At 45.9% G+C, this 18,639-nt stretch overlaps 1 protein-coding gene across 2 annotated transcripts in view; it reads left to right on the top strand.

Moving 5' to 3' along the window:
* The window catches only part of EFS (embryonal Fyn-associated substrate), a 44,229-nt gene extending 30,531 nt beyond the window's left edge, over positions 1–13,698 (top strand). For both annotated transcript variants that reach the window (XM_075319177.1, XM_075319168.1), the window contains one exon: positions 13,152–13,698. In XM_075319177.1, the coding sequence (XP_075175292.1) occupies positions 13,152–13,571 (420 nt within the window). In that variant the 3' untranslated portion in view covers positions 13,572–13,698. The remainder of the gene's footprint in view (positions 1–13,151) is intronic.
* The last annotated feature ends 4,941 nt before the right edge of the window (positions 13,699–18,639 follow it).

Here is an 18,639-nt window from a genome sequence, read left to right as displayed (position 1 = left end):
ACTGTGAGAGTACCCTCATTTTATAGACAATCATCTTGGCTATCTCATACTTTTTAATTTGCAACTATTCAGCATATGATTAGTTAGGCAGATTCTTTTCATGTCACTGCATTGTTACTGTTTTGCTCCTAAAAATCAAAATTTTTATTATTTTGTTAGTATTTTGTAAATCCACCTTTTGGCTTTCAACACTGCCTGAAATCTTCTGAGCGCTCTTCATCAGATTTAAGCATGTGTCAACCAAAATCTGATCCCAGGTCTTTTAGTTAGTGCATACTGGTTGACTCACTTGGGTTTCTATACAGCTTTTTTTTTTTTTTCAACTTTACCCACAAGTGTTCGATTGGCTTGAGGTCTGGGGATTGTGTGGTCCAATCCAGCACCTCTAATTCATTGTCATTTAAAGGGAAGGTGTTGCGTTTTTTAATTTTTGTATTAATAATAGTGATTATGAAATCAATTATTTTTAATACAAAATTAAATTCATTGTTTATTTAGTTTTTATTTAATTCTCTTTTTACTGAAACACTGAGGGCTGCCATCTTGGAGTAACGACATTATCTCACATATGGCAGCTCCCAGTGCATTAGGTGTGATAGTCCAACACTGAGAGCTCCCCACTGTGAGCCTCCTGGGCTGTCCAGATCACAGCAAAGGGAGGAGATCTCCGATATCTTTGTGGAGCTCACAGCGTATGCTGTGTGACGCACTTGCCCCCTGTCACTAGCTCAGAGTGGGGTGAGTACCGGTGCCGGGCAGTGGCGATTGCATCCTAACTGATCCTGGTGTGCTGCTCCCCCCCCCCCGCGCTGACCCACTCCGCCACCCCCCTGCCCCACTCACCCCCCTTCCCCCGCGTGTGCTCACCTTGGGCCTTCGCTCCTACCAGCTCCTCACTGCTCTGTGCTGTGATCGCTGATGGGTGGAACAGACACCAGGCTGACAGGACAGGCGAACGGGGGCACAGATCTGAGGTGAATGCATGCGCCTGGGAGCGGTGATCGTGGCGTGACATCTGAAGTGCAGTGCCGGACTCAGGCTGCAGATCACCTCTCCTCGCAGTTTGTCACCTTGGACCTCCGATCCCGGCCAGCAGCTACTCTTGTCAGCCTGGTGCCTCTGCAGTTCCTCCTCTCAGCACTCAGAGCACAGTATATGGGGGCAGAGTGTATGGGGCATGGTATACAGTGGGGCATAGTATATCGGGTCACAGGTTATGGGGTTACAGGAATATCGGGTCACAGTAATATTGGGGCACAGTATATGGGGTCACAGGAATATCGGGGCACAATATATGGGGTCACAGGAATATCGGGGCACAGTATATGGGGCACAAGAATATTGGGGCACAGTATATGAGTGCATAGGAATATGGTGGAAGAGTATATGGGGCATACTATACAGTGGGGCACAATATACAGTGGAGCACTATGTCAGTCGTCCTTGGTGACACTTTAGACATATCATGATCACTTTGCAGGCCCAAACAAAGTGGCCCTGCACTGTCATCCTAAACTTCATCTTTCCTTATCCCTTTGGAAACACCCAGAACAGGAGGGGGAGGTGACATCACACACAGGAGAGCAGATTCCACCCACTTTTACTGCAGCTGTAATTTGAGCTAGTTGTACAGTAGGATTTCAGCAGCTGCTCCCCCTAGTGTTTAAGAGTGGAAAATATCAAATTTCAATTTTTCTTTTATATTTTACTCAATTCAAAACAAATAATATTTAACCCCTTCAGCCCCCGGGCACTTTCCGTTTTTGTTTTTTGCTCCTTTTCTTCCAAGAGCCGTAACTTTTTTATTATTCCGTCAATCTTGCCATATGAGGGCTTGTTTTTTGCGGGACGAGTTGTACTTTTAAATGAAATCATAAGTTTTACCATATAGTGTACTGGAAAACGGCAAAAAAATTCCAAGTGCGGAAAAATTGCAAAAAAAGTGGGATCGTACAATAGTTTTTGGGATATTTTATTCACGGTGTTCACTATATGGTAAAACTGATGTGTGGGTGTGATGCCTCAGGTCGGTGCGAGTTTGTAGACACCAAACATGTATAGGTTTACTTGTATCTAAGGGGTTAAAAAAAATTCACAAGTTTGTCCAATAAAAGTGGCGCACGTTTTGCGCCATTTTCCGAAACACGTAGAGTTCTTATTTTTTGGGATCTATGGCTCAGTGATGGCTTATTTTTTTGCGTCTCGAGCTGACGTTTATAATGGTACCATTTTTGCGCAGATGCTACGTTTTGATCGCCTGTTATTGCATTTTGCGCAAAACTTGCGGCGACCAAAAAACGTAATTTTGGCGTTTGGAATTTTTTTGCCACTACGCCGTTTACCAATCAGAATAATTGATTTTATATTTTGATAGATCGGGCATTTCTGAACGCGGCGATACCAAATATGTGTATATTTATTTATTTTTTAACCCTTTAATTTTCAATGGGGGGAAAGGGGGGTGATTTGAACTTTTAGGTTTTGTTTTTTTTTTTATTTTTTAAAACTTTTTTTTTTACTTTTTTTTTTATTTTACTAGTCCCCCTAGGGGGCTATAGCAATCAGCAATCCGATCGCTGATCGCTATCTGCTGATCACAGCAATACCGCTGTAATCAGCAGATTCACTCACTTTGGTTTTCCCTCTGCTCTCGGCCGAGGGAAAATGAAAGTGAAAGATCATAGCAGCAGGCGTCATCACATGACCCTGTGCTACGATGGCAACCACCGATAGTCACGTGATAACACACGTGACTTCCGGTGGGGGCGGCGGTAAGTAACAAACATGGCCGCGCGCATTTAAATCTTGCTGCCAGACTTTGGCAGCAAGATTTAAGGGGTTAATGGCCGCGGGTGGAAGCGATTCCACCCGCGGCTAGCAGGCACACATGTCAGCTGTTGAAAACAGCTGATATGTGTGCCGATCCACGCCGCCTGCCCGCGGCAGGGGGCGGGGCTTAACGGGACACGATCCTGGACGGATAGATCCGTCCGAGGTCGTGAAGGGGTTAAACAAAACATTAATACTTTTACATTTTTTCAGTTATTATTTTTTTTTTTACACCTTTCCTCTATTTTTTTCGCCAATTTCAGTTTACGCTTTCAGATCGTTGTCCTGCTGAAACACTGTCATCCTTTTCATACCCATAGTACTCGAGTGTAAGCAGTAACTTGTACGATACTCACCTATAGCTCAACATTGAGACCACCATCAATCCTGATCAAGTATCCATTACCCTTTGGCTGTGAAGCAACCCCATAGCAACAGGCATCCCCTACTGAACTTGAGAGTTCCTTCAATTTCTCAATCCATTAGCCCCTTTTTCCTCTTGTTTCTCCCAGACCCATTTGCACCCATCAATTTCTATTGACTCTCGTCTCATCGCTCCAAATCACCAGTTTCCAATCTATCACTGTCCACTTTTTTCCAAACTTAAACCAACTCTTCTCATGATGATATTGAAGTTGAGTCTTCATCTGTTTTTGTGTCACCATTCCAGACATTTATAAATGCGTTGTACAGTGCTTACATGGACATCTGTGATCTCTATATCACAAAGCAAACTAGCCACCTGCAGTGTTTCTAACGCCAGAACTAATAGACCTTGTGATGAGCTGACTTGTTGAATTTGATATTTTGCCTGGACAGCCACCTCTTGGCTTTTGAATGGATGGACGGACTTCATTTCATCACCTTCCAATTGTCATGGCACTCACATGATGTAGTTTAGCAATTTTCTTGGGTGAGTGATCACTGTTGATGAGCTGGATGATGCTGTTTCTCTTTTCTTGTGAATTCACCTTCATTGCTACTGTTCTATTCAAACCAGTGACCTTTTGCTTGGGAATCTACCTGATAACACACGGAGCTATTAGGGAATGTGAGAACTGGTTGTAATTTGTAGTATAGAGGAAAAAGATTTTTCCACCTTCAGGAGCAAAATCATAACAGTGCAGTGACATGACAAGTATCTGCATAACTAATCATATGCTAAATAGTTGAAAGTCAAATTTATGTATGGCCTCTGCCACACTTACGTGACTTGTCACATACGTGTTAAAGGGGTGGTTTTGTCCCCGTGTGCCGTGTTTATGGCATGTACGTGTTCTCCCTATATTATACGTAATAACACACGGAGAACGGAAAGCCCCGCCTTACCTGCATTATCCGGTGCGGTGTGTGTGGTGCTGAATGACAGCGTCCGGTCAAAGCCACGCCCCGCTGATGCTGCTTCCGGCCCCCAGTGAAGAAGCATTGTTCAAATTCACTGGGGGACGGATGCAGGGGACAGCCGCGGCAGAGACTGCAGGTATGGTGGAGGGGAGTATGTGTTTTTATTATTTTTACACTGACACGTGTCTTTCTTCGGCGCGTGTCACACGGAGTCGCATCCACACTACATCCGTGTGGTACGGGTGCAGGCCGTGTGACACCCGTTCTGCCGGAGCAACACGGACATGTCAGCGTTTTAAAAAAACGGACACACATAAGTACAGAATGGACACACGTTCCGTTCCAGAATACTTACGTGTGTCCAAAACAATAACAATACATAGGACCACGTGGGCCCGTGTCTCCGGTACGTGAAAAAAAGGCAAGCACGTAGGGAGGCACGTGAGTGTGGCAGAGGCCTATGAGATAGCAAACATGCTTGTCTATTAAATGAGGGTAGTCTCGCGTGTGAAGCTAGAATGGATGGTGAGATATGTAACCTGAAAGTCGAAAGTTCAAAACATTGTTACCCTTTGCTCATCAGTGTATAATCAATATGGGCTTAAAGGGCAGATCCTCAACTTTAATTTAAGGGCAATCACATTCTAATTGGAGTAAAGGGTGCTTTACACGCTGCGACATCGCTAACGATATATCGTCAGGGTCACGTCGTTAGCAACATCGCAGCGTCGGTAGCAACATCGCAGCGTGTGACACCAAGGAGCGACGATCAACGATCGCAAAAGCATCAAAAATTGTTGATCGTTGACACGTCGCATCTTTTCATAATATCGTTGGTGGTGCATGCTGCTGGTTGTTCGTCGTTCCTGCAGCATCACACATTGCTATGTGTGACAATGTAGGAACGACGAACATCTCTTTACCTGCGTCCAATGCGCAATGAGGAAGGAAGAAGGTGGGCGGCATGTTCTGGCCGCTCATCTCCGTCCCTCCTCTGCTATTGGGCGGCCGCTTAGTGACGCCTCAGTGACGTTGAACGCACCTCCCCCTTGAAGGAGGGATTGTTCGGCGGTCACAGCGACGTCGCTGAAAAGGTATGTGCGTGTGACGCTGCCGTAGCGATAATGTTCACTACGGCAGTGATCACCAAATGTTGTACAAACGATGGGGGCGGGTCCTATGGCGCACGATATCGCTAGCGATGTCGCAGCGTGTAAAGCACCCTTTAAGGTTTAGGAATTACAGCTCTATATTATGTATCTGCCTCTTTTTCAAGGGACCAAAAGTAATTGGACAGTTATCTCAAAAACTCTTTAACGGGGTTCATGGGCTCTCCATTCATTAATCCATCATCAGTTAAGCAGATTCCAGGTGTGGCATCTACATTTGGAAGCTGTTGCTGTAAACCCACAACATACAGTCAATGGATGAGAAAGAGACCATCATCAGGATGAAGAAAAAAAAAAAAAAGAAATCCTTTAGGCCGGTTTCAGACATCCGTGTTTAATCAGGTACAAGTCACATGCATGGTTATGGTCATACGTGTCACGCATGTGTCACACGAATGTCCACACGTGTGACATCTGTGTTTACATACGTATGACACGTACCGGAGAAAACACGGGTCTTTTAAATATAAAGATTTTCTATATTTACCTGTATCCAGCGCTATTTTCTTCGGCTCTGCTGCCTCCCGCTTCTGACCGCCGCTCATTATACTCATAAAAAATTCACCAAAGAGAGGAGCTTGAAGCCAGAGCATTGAGGGACAGCGCTTGGTACAGCACCGCCGAGGCCAGCCATCGTGAAGAAAAACCCTTTCACAAATCCACCCAAGTGAACAACTCTCTCCAGTAAGTAGGTATTGCAGTATCTAAGTTTACCATAAAGGGAAAACTTCATGAAAGCAAATACAGAGAGTCCACTACAAGGTGTAAACCATTAATCAGCCATAAAAGGCCAGATTCGACTTTTAAAATAAGAACGTATAAAGAAGCCAGCCCAGTTCTGGAAAAGCATAATTTGGACAGATGAAACGACGCTCCACTTTCCCAGAATGATGCAAAGAAGAAAGTATGGAGAAGACCTGGAACGGCTCATGATCCAAAGCATATCACATCCTCTGTAAAACATGGTGGAGGCAGTGTGATGGCTGGGCATGCATAACTTCCAACGGCACTTTTGATTAATGATGTGACTGAAGAGAGAAGCAGGTGGATGAATTCTGAAGTTTACAGATCTATACTGTCTGCTCAGATTCAACCAAATACAGCAAGGTTGATTGGATGGCGCTGCACAGTACAGATGGACAGAGACCCAAAACATACTGAGAAAGCAACCCAGTAGTTTCTTAAGGCAAAGAAGTGGAATATTCTACAATGGCCGAGTCAATCATCAGATCTCAACCCCATAGAGCATGCATTTCACATGCTTAACAAGCCAGTGACCACCAATACATCTTTTTAATGATCTGAGATATAAGAGAATAACATCCTCTGACAATCTGAAAATGCAGCAGTTGTCAGTTGTACACTACAGCTGGTACCGACCATGATCGTTTAAACCCCTTAGGTGCTACTATTAATAGTGACTACAGCATCTAGATGGTTAAAAGAGTGTGGGGCTCCCTCATTTCAACCATAGACACCTTGAGATAATGATTGTGTGGTTCTGATGGTTGCCATGGCAATTTATGGCCAAATAATGGCCTTCGAGTCTGCCAGTGATATATATTCAGATGTTGGCAACATTTAGTTGGTAAAAATAAAATGTTTTCCTTCCTGTCATGCCACTTTGAATTATTTCCTGAAAAGCACCTCAAGGGTTATAAAAGGCACTCTTATCAGCACAGGACGACTTATCAAACCAAGTACAGGCGCTCCTGCATCATGGCGGGCTAATTATTTAAGTGCACCTTCCCACCTGCTTGTTTTCCATCTATCTCTTGCCTTCTCTGGGTCTATAAAGCCACAGCTGTCAATCAAAGAAGAGGGGAGGGGTGAGATAGCGGGAACAAGTAGGTGAGTAGGTGTATTTAAATGATTAGCCCTACCATGACCGATGCACCGAGCACCTGTACTTGATGTGAACAGTCGTTCTGTGCTGACAAGATTTCGAGACAAAACTTAAAGGATGAAGAGCCACAAGCAAGCAACGACTGGAGTCAGCTGCAGTAAAGGCCTGGCAAAGCATCACAAAGGAGGAAACCCAGCATTTGGTGATGTCCACGGCTTCCAAAATTTAGGCCATGCAAGGAAATCTCTACAAAGTATTAAAAATGAACATTTTATTTATGGTAATATAAATTTGTCCAGTTACTTTTGAGTCTCTAAAATGAGGAGGTTTTGTAGAAAAATGGTTGTAATTCCTAAATATTTAACAGGATATTTGTGTTCAACCCCTTTAACCCCTTCACGACCGCGGGCAGTAAAATTACGTCCTATTTTAACGTGACTTAACGACCAGGGACGTAATTTTACTGCCTAAAGTTCATTTGATTGCCGTGGCCATAGCAACGGCTTTCAAATGATGTCCCCTGCTGTTTCTTACAGCAGGGGACCTTTGCTTGACCCCAGGGGGGGTGGCATCGCCACCCCCCATAGGCGATCGATGTGATTGGCTGTTCAAATCTGAACCGCCAACCACATCGTTCGCACTAATTTCGGCAAAAATAATGCCCGAATTAGTGCGATACTGTGAGATCCAGCTATGAGATGCCGTAGCAGCTACAGCAGATCATAGGTGGATCTCAAACATGTCGCCCCCAGCCCCTGCAGCACTGATTGGAGCGATCGTGCTATGACGCGCAATCGCTCCAATCAGTGTGCAGTGGGGCGGTCTGATCTGCGGGTGGCCGCCCTCCCCAGGCCTGTCCTGGTCTGGGGACCCTCCCCCAACATGTCTGCAGCGTGGAGTGGCTGGTACTTTTGGTACCACGCCATCGCTGCTGCCGCCGCAGACGCCGCCTCTGCTATCACCGCGCCTGCTCCAATGGTAAGTATTGCGCTCCGGCGATGGCCCCTGCGCGCTCCCGTGAAGGCCCCTGCGCGCTCCCGTGAAGGCCCCTGCCCGTGCCCCCCCCGATCTGCGCCCCTACGGCCCGATCTGCCCCCCTACGCCCCGATCTGCCCCCCAGCATCCCGATCTGCTCCCCACGCGATCTGCTTGCCTCCTCTGTCATCTCTATTCTGCTTCCAACGTTCCTTCCTTCTGCCTTTGCTTCTCCGCCCCCTCTGCTCTCCCTCTAACCCCCCCATCTGCCCCATCCTCTCCCCATCCCCCCCCCGACGTCCTCTTACCTGCCTTCACGGGTCGTCCGAGGTCTTCACTGGCCCGATCACATCTGCCTCCATCGCTGGGTCCTTCTGCTGATCTGTCCAACGTTCTGCCTGCTGCTCCTGTAAAGCTGTCTATCTCACTGCCTTCTTGTTCCTCTGCAGCTCTTCTGGTCAGTCCTCTTGGTACTGTGAGTATAACTTTTTTTTTTTTTCTTGTATCCTGTCCATTTTTACACTTCATCCGTCCGTGCGTCCCGCCAAGCGCTGATCAGGGATGCAGATAACGGATCTGCATCCGTGGTCAGTTTTTGGCGTGACTTGTTTCCGTATTCGCGACGCTTTTTGTATGGCATCCATCTGTGCGTCCCGCCGAGCGCTGATCAGGGATGCAGATAACGGATCGGCATCCCTGCTCAATTTTTGGCGTGACTTTTTTCCGTATTTGCGACGCTTTTTGTATGGCATCCGTCTGTGCGTCCCGCCGAGCGCTGATCAGGGGTGCACATAACGGATCTGCATCCCTGCTCAATTTTTGGCGTGACCTTTTTTTTTTCCGTATCCCCAACGCTTTTTGTATCTCATCCGACCGTGCGTCCTGCAGCGGCCGATCAGTGCACCGCGTCTCTGCGTTTGAAAAGTTAAATGGCGTTACTTCTCTTCTGAGCCCCGCCGTGCGCCCAAACAATTACTTTCCACCACATATGAGGTATCTACGTACTCAGGAAAAATTGCACAATATGTTTTATGGTACATTTTTTCCTGGTACCGTTGTAAAAAAAAAAGCTACCTGGTTGATACAAAAATTTTGTGGTTAAAAAAAAAATAATTTTCACGGTTCAACGTTATCAACTTCTGTGGAGCCCCTGAGGGTACAATGGGCTCACCAAACATCTAGATAAATTCCTTGAGGGGTCTAGTTCCGAAATGGGGTAATTTGTGGGGGAGCTCCACTGTTTAGGCACCATAGGGGGTCTCCAAACGTGACATGGCGTCCGCTAATGATTCCAACCAATTTTGCTGTCAAATGGCGCTCCTTCTCTTCTGAGCCCCACCATGCGCCCAAACAATTACTTTCCACCACATATGAGGTATCTACGTACTCAGGAGAAATTTCACAATACGTTTTATGGTGCTTTTTTCCTGATACCCTTGTGGAAAAAAAAGCTACCTGGTTCAAGTGACAGTTTTGTGGTGAAAAAAAAAATTGTATTCATGGCTCAACATTATCATCTTCTGTGGAGCCCCTTGGGGCTCGCTAAACATCTAGATAAACTCCTTGAGGGGTCTAGTTTCCAAAATGGGGTCACTTGTGGGGGAGCTCCACTGTTTAGGCACCATAGGGGGTCTCCAAAACGTGACATGGCATCCGCTAATGATTCCAACCAATTTTGCTGTCAAATGGCGCTCCTTCTCTTCTGAGCCCCGCCATGCGCCCAAACAATTACTTTCCACCACATATGAGGTATCTTGAATGAATTTTTTGCTGATACCCTTGTGAAAAAAAAGCTACCTAGTTGAAGCAACAGTTTTGTGGTAAAAATTTTTTTTTTTCTTTTCACAGCTCAACGTTCTAAACTTCTGTGAAGCCCCCAGGTGTTAAAAGTGCTCACCAAACATCTAGAAAAAATTATTTGAGGGCTCTAGTTTCCAAAATGGGGTCACTTTTGGGGGAGCTCCATTGTTTTGGGCACCTCAGGGGGTCTTCAAACCCGACATGGCGTCCGCTAATGAGTGCAGCTAATTTTGCACTCAAAAATTCAAATGGCGCTCCTTGCCTTCCGAGCACTGCCGTGTGTCCAAACATTTGATTTCCACCACATATGAGGTATCTGCGTACTCAGGAGAAAATGCACAATACATTTTATGGTGCATTTTTTCCTGATACCCTTGTGGAAAAAAAAGCTACCTAGTTGAAGCAACCGTTTTGTGGTAAAAAAAAAATTTTTTCTTTTCACGGCTCAACGTTATAAACTTCTGTGAAGCCCCCAGGTGTTCAAAGTGCTCACCAAACATCTAGAAAAATTATTTGAGGGCTCTAGTTTCCAAAATGGGGTCACTTGTGGGGGAGCTCCATTGTATAGGCACCTCAGGGGTCTTCAAACCCGACATGGCGTCCGCTAATGAGTCAGCTAATTTTGCGTTCAAAAATTCAAATGGCGCGCCTTCCCTTCCGAGCTCCACTGTGCGCCCAAACAATTGATTTTTACCACATATGGGGTATCAGCGTACTCAGGAGAAAATGCACAATAAATTGTATGCTGCACTTTCTCTTTTCTCCCTTGTGAAAATGAAAATTTTATGGCTAAAGTAACATTTTTGTGTTAAAAAGTAAAATTTTCATTTTTTCCTTCCACATTGCTTTGGTTCCTGTGAAGCACCTAAAGGGTTAATAAACTTTTTGGATGTGGTTTTGAGCAGAGTGAGGGGTGCAGTTTTTAGAATGGGGTCACTTTTGGGTATTTTCTGTCACCTCGGCCTCTCAAAGTCACTTCAAATGTGATGTGGTCCCTAAAAAAAAATATTTTCTAAATTTTGTTGGAAAAATGAGAAATCGCTGATGACCTTTGACCCCTTCTAACTTCCTAACGAAAAAAAAAATTTGTTTCGAAAATTGCGCTGATGTAAAGTAGACAAGTGGGAAATATTATTTAGTAACTATTTTGTGTGACATATCTCTCAGATTTATGGGCATAAATTTTCAAAGTTTGAAAATTGCGAAATTTTCAAAATGTTTGCAAAATTTCCTAAATTTTCACAAATAAGCGCAAAAATTATCGGTTTAAATTTACCACTGACATGAAGTACAATATGTCACGAAAAAACTATCTCAGAATCGCCAGGATCCGTTGAAGCGTTCCTGAGTTATAACCTGTCAAAATGACACTGGTCAGAATTGCAAAAAATGGCCCGGTCATTAGGATGTTTTAGTGGCCAGGGGTGAAGGGGTTAATTTACCCTGAAAGTCTCCACTTCAATTACATCTCAGTTATTTCATTTTAAATAAAAAAAATAATATCATACAGAGCCCAAATCACAAAGATCCGGCCATGTCCAAATATTTCTAGACTTAAAGGAGTTGTCCGACATTAGCTTAACAACTTTTTGAGTTTATCTGTGCTGTATTGTCATATAAATCACACCTACATTGTTATTTTTTGTTTTCTAACTTTTGTTACTCTTGAATTATCCCTTTATTCTCTGCAGCTTCTTGTTTACATTCAGATCCAGCAAACATGACCACTTCCTGTGCAAAACCTCAGTCAGAGCTGTCACCACCCACCCCAGTGTCCAGCCCCTCCCCAGTGTCCAGCCTCGCCCTCTGCCCGCCCCCTGCACATACATTCCATGTCAGTATTCTTCCCCAGCACCTGACCTGGTATCACTACAGCATTGCAAATAACAGCCCCACATCGGGCTCTGCACCGCACACGCACACATATGGCTCTGCACCGCACACGTATGCTCTGCACCGCACACATATGGCTCTGTACCGCACACGCACACATAGGGCTCTGCACCGCACACGCACACATATGGCTCTGTACCGCACACGCACACATATGGCTCTGTACCGCACACGCACACATATGGCTCTGTACCGCACACGCACACATATGGCTCTGCACCGCACATGCACACATATGGCTCTGCACCACACACATATGGCTCTGCACCGCACACATATGGCTCTGCACCGCACACGCATGGCTCTGTACCGCACACGCACACATATGGCTCTGTACCGCACACGCACACATATGGCTCTGCACACGCACACATATGGCTCTGTACCGCACACGCGCACATATGGCTCTGCACCGCACACGCACACATATGGCTCTGCACACATATGGCTCTGCACACCCCCCCCCCCCCCATAGGGAACACATGTAGGGAGTACATACTCACCCGTCCTCGGTCCCCGCCGCTCCTGCACGTTCGCCAGCTGTCTGTGCTCTGGACATATCAGCACAGTAGTGACGTCACCGCTGTGCTGAAGAGAGCACAGACAGCCGGAGGGACAGTGATGAGAAGCAGCGCTGTGCTGCTTCTCATCAGCACTTTCAAATGTACCGGCATCTGTGATCTGTGATGTCGGTACATTTGAATGTGTGATCCTGAGCAGGGGGCCCGGTGCTGGCGCTGACACCACGGCAGCCGCCGCCAGGCCCCGCCCCCAGGTCACGGACCCCACAGCAGTGCAGGGGGAGGTTACTGGAGTGTAAAAGAGGTGCGGGGAATGTGTGGGAGGGTGCAGGGAAGGGGGCGGGGACTCCTCGTACTGTACAGCCCAGCAGGGCGGCAACATGCTGTTCCACATTTGCATGTCAACATGGCCCTGCCCATGTTGACATGAAATGACCGGAAGCAGCAAAATCGCGGCAGGAGCGGTCACATGACCGCTCTGAGCCGAGGGAGAGGGGCTGACAGCAGGGCAGGTAAGTGGTCTCTATCTACTTACCTGCCCCAATGTAGCCCAATAGGGAAATAAAAAAAAAAAGTCAAAGAAGCCGGATAACCCCTTTAACTGCAGTACACAGATTTATTAAAAAATAAATACATTTCAAGGGAGTGCTTCTTTAATTGTAACATATTGCAGATGTTGGCGTGATTAGTTGTGGAACTGGCCAGTTTATCTGCTGCCGCTTACATATTCTTACCTTTTTACAAGTACTAAACATATTTTTTATTCTTTCCAAGATTGACACCAGCCCAGAAGCATGTGAAGAGGATCGGCATTTACTTCGTTTTTATGCATCACAAAGCCATGGACATCTACAGACTCTTCAATCTTGTGTAAACACCTTCCTTGGGAGTGCAAGTTCTCAACCTCCTCGTGTCTTTGTAGGACATGGAAAACAGTTGGTGATTGCTGCGCACAAGCTAGTGTTTATTGGGGACACACTTGGCCGACTCCTTAGTTGCAACCAAAGTCAGGCTAGGCTTACCGGTGAAGGAGGTGCCCTGTGCCAGGCACTTAAGGAAGTAGTACTAGCAACGAAGGAGGCTGCTGCACTGTACCCATCTCCTGTTGCACTGAAAGCCATGGTGGTCAGTGTGTCTGTACTATGCACCTGTGCACACAGCTTCACTGACCTTCTCCAGAAGATGGCCAGCTGAGACGTGGACATATGAAGTATTACGGAGTGGAATGGCATAATAGCTGGAGTAATACAATGTAACACGTCTTTGGACATTTTGTTGATTGTTTTCCCCATTTTTAAATATTTATTTTGTATAAGACAAACTGGCTCGTGTGTTAATCTCAGGTCAACCATTCTCCTGCTTTTAATTGTGTGTAAGGACAACACAATATCCTTACTTAGGCTATGTGCACACGCTGCGTTTTTTTGACGCTGCGTTTTTGTGCGTTTTTGGCCGCTAAAAACGCACAAAAACGCACCTGCGTCGAAAAAACGCGGCAAAAAACGCACGCGTTTTGCCGCGATTTGGTGCGTTTTTTTGCTGCGTTTTGCTGCGTTTTTGCTCACTTCGTCCTTATGCGTTTTTTATCAGTGAACAAAAAAAAAAGGTCTGATGTCATTTCCTTCTTCAATGTGTTCTTCATTCTCCACTAGTGTATGCAGAAGAGCAGACAGCTGCAGAACTACAAGGCTCAGCATCCTCGATCCAATAGTGTATGCAGGAGAGCAGACATCAGCTGTCGAACTACAAGGCTCAGCATCCTCCATCCAATAGTGTATGCAGGAGAGCAGACAGCAGCTATCGAACTACAAGGCTCAGCATCCTCCTTCCAGGACTGTATGCAGGATTTCTTTGCCCCCCCCAAAAAAAAAAATGACGTGGGCTTCGCCATATTTTTGTATGCTAGCCGGGTACAGCAGGCAGGTACGGGCTGCCCCCAACCCCCAGCTGCCTATTTGTACCCGGCTGGGAACCAAAAATATAGGGAAGCCCTTTTTTTTTTAAATTATTTCATGAATTTCATGAAATAATTTTAAAAAAAAAATGACGTGAGCTTCGCCCCATTTTTGAGTCCAGCCGGGTACAACTAGGCAGCTGGGGATTGGAATCCACAGTGCAGGGTGCCCATGCTTTCTGGGCACCCCCGCTGTGAATTGCAGTCCCGCAGCCACCCCAGAAAATGGCGCTTTCATAGAAGCGCCATCTTCTGGCGCTGTATCCAACTCTTCCGGCTGCCCTGATGCCGGGTGGCTAGCCAGGTAATAATGGAGTTAGGGCTAGCTGTATATTATCAGCTAGCCCTAAGCCCGAAATTCATGGTGTCACGCCAATATTAGACATGGCCACCATGAATTTCTAGTAAAGATAAAAAAAAAACACAACACAGAAAAATATTTTTATTAGAAATAAAACACAACACAATTAGTGACTCCATCTTTATTGAAATAAACCCCCCTCCGCAGTAATCCTGGGTCAGGGTCCTGCGCCGTCCAATCAGGATCCAATATCATCTGATCGGTTTGCTGGAAGGCAAAGCGATCAGATGATGTGTCAGGATCAAGGACGTGAATCACATCATACATCAGCTGATTGTATAAAAGCCGATTATACAATCAGCTGATGCATCAGTAGAAAAAAAAAAAAAATAATACTCACTTATGTACTGATTACCGGCAGCTCCCGGAGCGATGGGGCGGGAGTCTGATCCTGTCCGATCGCTGCAGCAGCTGCCGGTAATCAGGGATGAAGTCTCCTGACGCATCCGCTGATACCGGCCGGGCGCCCGCGTCAGCCCGAGACTCGATCAGCTGATGCGTCAGGTGACTGCATCAGGTGATCCATCGCCAGGTCCTGCAAGCAAGGTCCTGCCCCGGGGAGACTGCACACAGCCGGAGCGGGAGCGGCGATACCGTGACAGGAGCTGGGAGCGGGCATGGCACCGCGAGGCTGCAGACAGGTGAGTATAACTTTTTTTTTTTTTATTCTACTGTTAACTTTTGTTTTCGCTGCCGCTTCCACCTCCTGCCTGTACATGGCGCCGCACAGCAGCATACATGCACAGGACGGGAGATGGACGCGGCGGTGACGGTACCGGGAGGATTCATGCTTCTGTCTATACTGACAGAAGGAATCCTCTTCCTGTACACGTCACTTTACTACCCACCTCCTGCGCTTATAGCTGCGTTTTTGGTCTTAGAAACGCACCAAAACGCAGCTATTTGCGTTTCTCATTGCGTCTTTCAACATCCCATTGAACTCAATGGATGAAAAGCGCAGTGAAAAACGCGGGAATAATTGACATGCTGCGTTTTTGTGGTCACCACAAAAACGCAGCTGAAAAAAAACGCTGTGTGGGGACAGCAAAAATGAAAACTCATAGACTTTGCTGGGGAAGCAAAGTCATGCAGTTTTGAGGCCAAAAACGCACCCGAAAAACGCGCAAAAACGCCGAGAAAAACGCACCGTGTGCACATAGCCTTACTGTACAGCTACTTGCTAAATACAACCAAGGGATGGATATTACGGATGTTGACTCTCAGGGTGGCCACTAGTGTCCTTGAACTCCTACCATCATCAGCATATACAGTTGAAGTAAGCATGCCACAAAACTGCTTTCCTTATAATCTATTATAAGGGGAGAAGTTGAGATTCTACCAAACTCGTTCTCCCTCAACATTTACATTGAATGCTGCAGATACAGTGCACCATAGCAGATAACTTCACACTGGCTTTCAGAGTTATCTCTTCAGATGTGCTGTAAAATAAAGCGAAATCCATATGCTGCTTTCCATACAAAACATTCCTACAGCTGCTTCTTTAATTATCTCTCTAAGCCCAGCAAAATATCATAGACAATATTTGCTGTGGAAGTAATGCAATTTTCTGCAGCCAATAATTCTTCATCATATTAACTAAACCTTGATGGACACATTGCACTAGTGTTTAACTATCCATTTGATTAGTGTATCTGTCCCCCACGTTCTCGTGAACTGAAGTGACAGCACAGACGATGATCTGCGGTGTTACATTCAGAAATTCAATATACATCTTTTTGATATTTGTTGTGACTATCACAGGTCCAGGCAACCACGATTGTATTGCTAGTTACTAATACTACAGTATATGATATAGGAAATTAATGAAGCCATTATTTCCCAAATACAAAGCATATGCAACATACATTCTAAAATGTAAAAGAATCAATTAAACTTTACCAATTAGCACTAAAGTAATGTAGGAAAAAAAGTGTCTGATATGGAAACAATGATTGAGTTGATTTGTTTAGATAATTAATGAAAACTGCATAAATACCTAAATATACTTAGTGACAAAATCTACAATCATAAATGTGGGCCATACATTTTAAAGATAACACCTACCTACAGTCACAACAGTTATGAAGGTAGAAAATCCACTGTATATCATGGTACTAGCATAGTAAATTAAAATGTAATAAATGTCATTCACTGGGCTGCAGCTCAATGGGAAGGAAATAATGGCTAGGAGGGTAGAGGAATGTTTAACACCTTCACCCCAGGGCTATTTTACAGTTTTTGTTTTTATTTTTTTCCTTTCTTCCAAGAGCCATACCTTTTTTATTTTTCTGTCAATACAGCCATATGAGGGCTTGTTTTTTGCGAGACGAGTTGTACTTTTGAACGACACTATTCATTCTGCCCCATATTGTACTGGAAAAACAGGAAACAAATTGTGCTGTGAAATTTCAAATAGGTGCAACTGCATGATTTTTTTTTTTTACCATGTTCACTATATGGTAAGACTAACCTGCCCAGGTCAGTACAAGTTTGCAGATACGTTTTTTCCCCGAAAATAAGGCACTGTCTTACGGTATTTTTGGCCCCGGAAAATGCACTAGGGCTTATTTTCAGGGTAGGGGTTATTCTGGGAAAACACAGCTTGGAGGTGATTTTAACCACCCCCATTCCCAGGAGAATCATACCGTATTTTTCGGACTATAAGACGCACTTTTCTTCCCCCAAATGTTGGGGGAAAGTGGGGAGTACGTCTTATAGTCTGAATGTAGGGGAATGAGGGTGCTGCGGTGGAGCGGGTCATCGGGGGCATGAGCAGGCTGCAGCAGCCTGCCGTGACCACGTGGGCCCGCTCATTTCATATCCACGCCCATCCTCCCGCCCATCTCTCAGCGCTGAAGCCGGCGCTGAAAGGTGGACGGGATGATGGGCGGGGAGTACGCGCATAGTAAACAGCCGGCCCGCATGATCACCCCTGGCAACTACAGCCTGGCGTGATCATATGCGGCTGTATTCACTGCCCCCCCACGCATCATCATCAGCGCGGGGTGCAGTGAATTAGTACACTCACCGACAACGATCCCTGCAGCACCGCAATCTCCTCCTGTCTGCCGGCCGCGGCTGTGTGTGGAGACTAGCGGTGCTCACAGGGATGACGTCATTGCTGTGCGCACGTGTCCACACGCAGCCGCGGCTGGCACAGGCAAGAGGACATCGCAATGCTACAGGGAGCGTGGCCGGCTCCACACAGTTAAGTGCCACTGTTGCTGGTACAGACGGGAGGAGGAGCGATGCTGCGTGGAGCGAGGAAAGGTGAGTATAAACGTTCATTTTTTTTTGTGTGCCACAGGATGCGGCCATGTAGCAGGATAGGGGTATATAGCAGGATGATGGCATATACCAGGATGGGGGTATATTATGAGCAGGATGGGATTATATAGCAGGGTGGGGGTATATAGCAGGATAGGGATATATAGCAGTATGACGGCATATAGCAGGATGGGGGTATATAGCAGGATGGGAGTATATAGCAGGATGGGGGTATATACCAGGATGGGGGTATATACCAGGATTCGGCCATATGCCAGGATGGGGTATATAGCAGGATGCGGCCATACACCAAGATAGGGTATATAGCAGGATGCGGCCATATGCCAGGATGGGGTATATAGCAGGATGGCAGCACATACCAGGATGGTAGTATGTAGCAGGATGGCAGTATATAGCAGGATGTAGGCTATAGGAGGATGAGGGACATATATATATATACAAGGCAGGAGTATCATTACTAGGATGGGGTACCTGAGTTAAAGAATTTGGGGAGATTACCCCCCCATAGCAGCGTCAAAAGCAGATCTTCGACCCATAACAATGTGTCATGACCACATTTTTTGCTTAAAATTTTATTTCCCATTTTCCTCCTCTAAAACCAGGGTGCGTCTTATAGTCCAAAAAATATGGTACTTGCCGGACCCTGGACGTCTGCGTCG

This window comes from Anomaloglossus baeobatrachus, chromosome 1 (genome assembly GCF_048569485.1).
Source record: "Anomaloglossus baeobatrachus isolate aAnoBae1 chromosome 1, aAnoBae1.hap1, whole genome shotgun sequence".
NCBI lineage: Eukaryota > Metazoa > Chordata > Amphibia > Anura > Aromobatidae > Anomaloglossus > Anomaloglossus baeobatrachus.
This window is presented reverse-complemented; position numbering and strand designations above follow the sequence as displayed.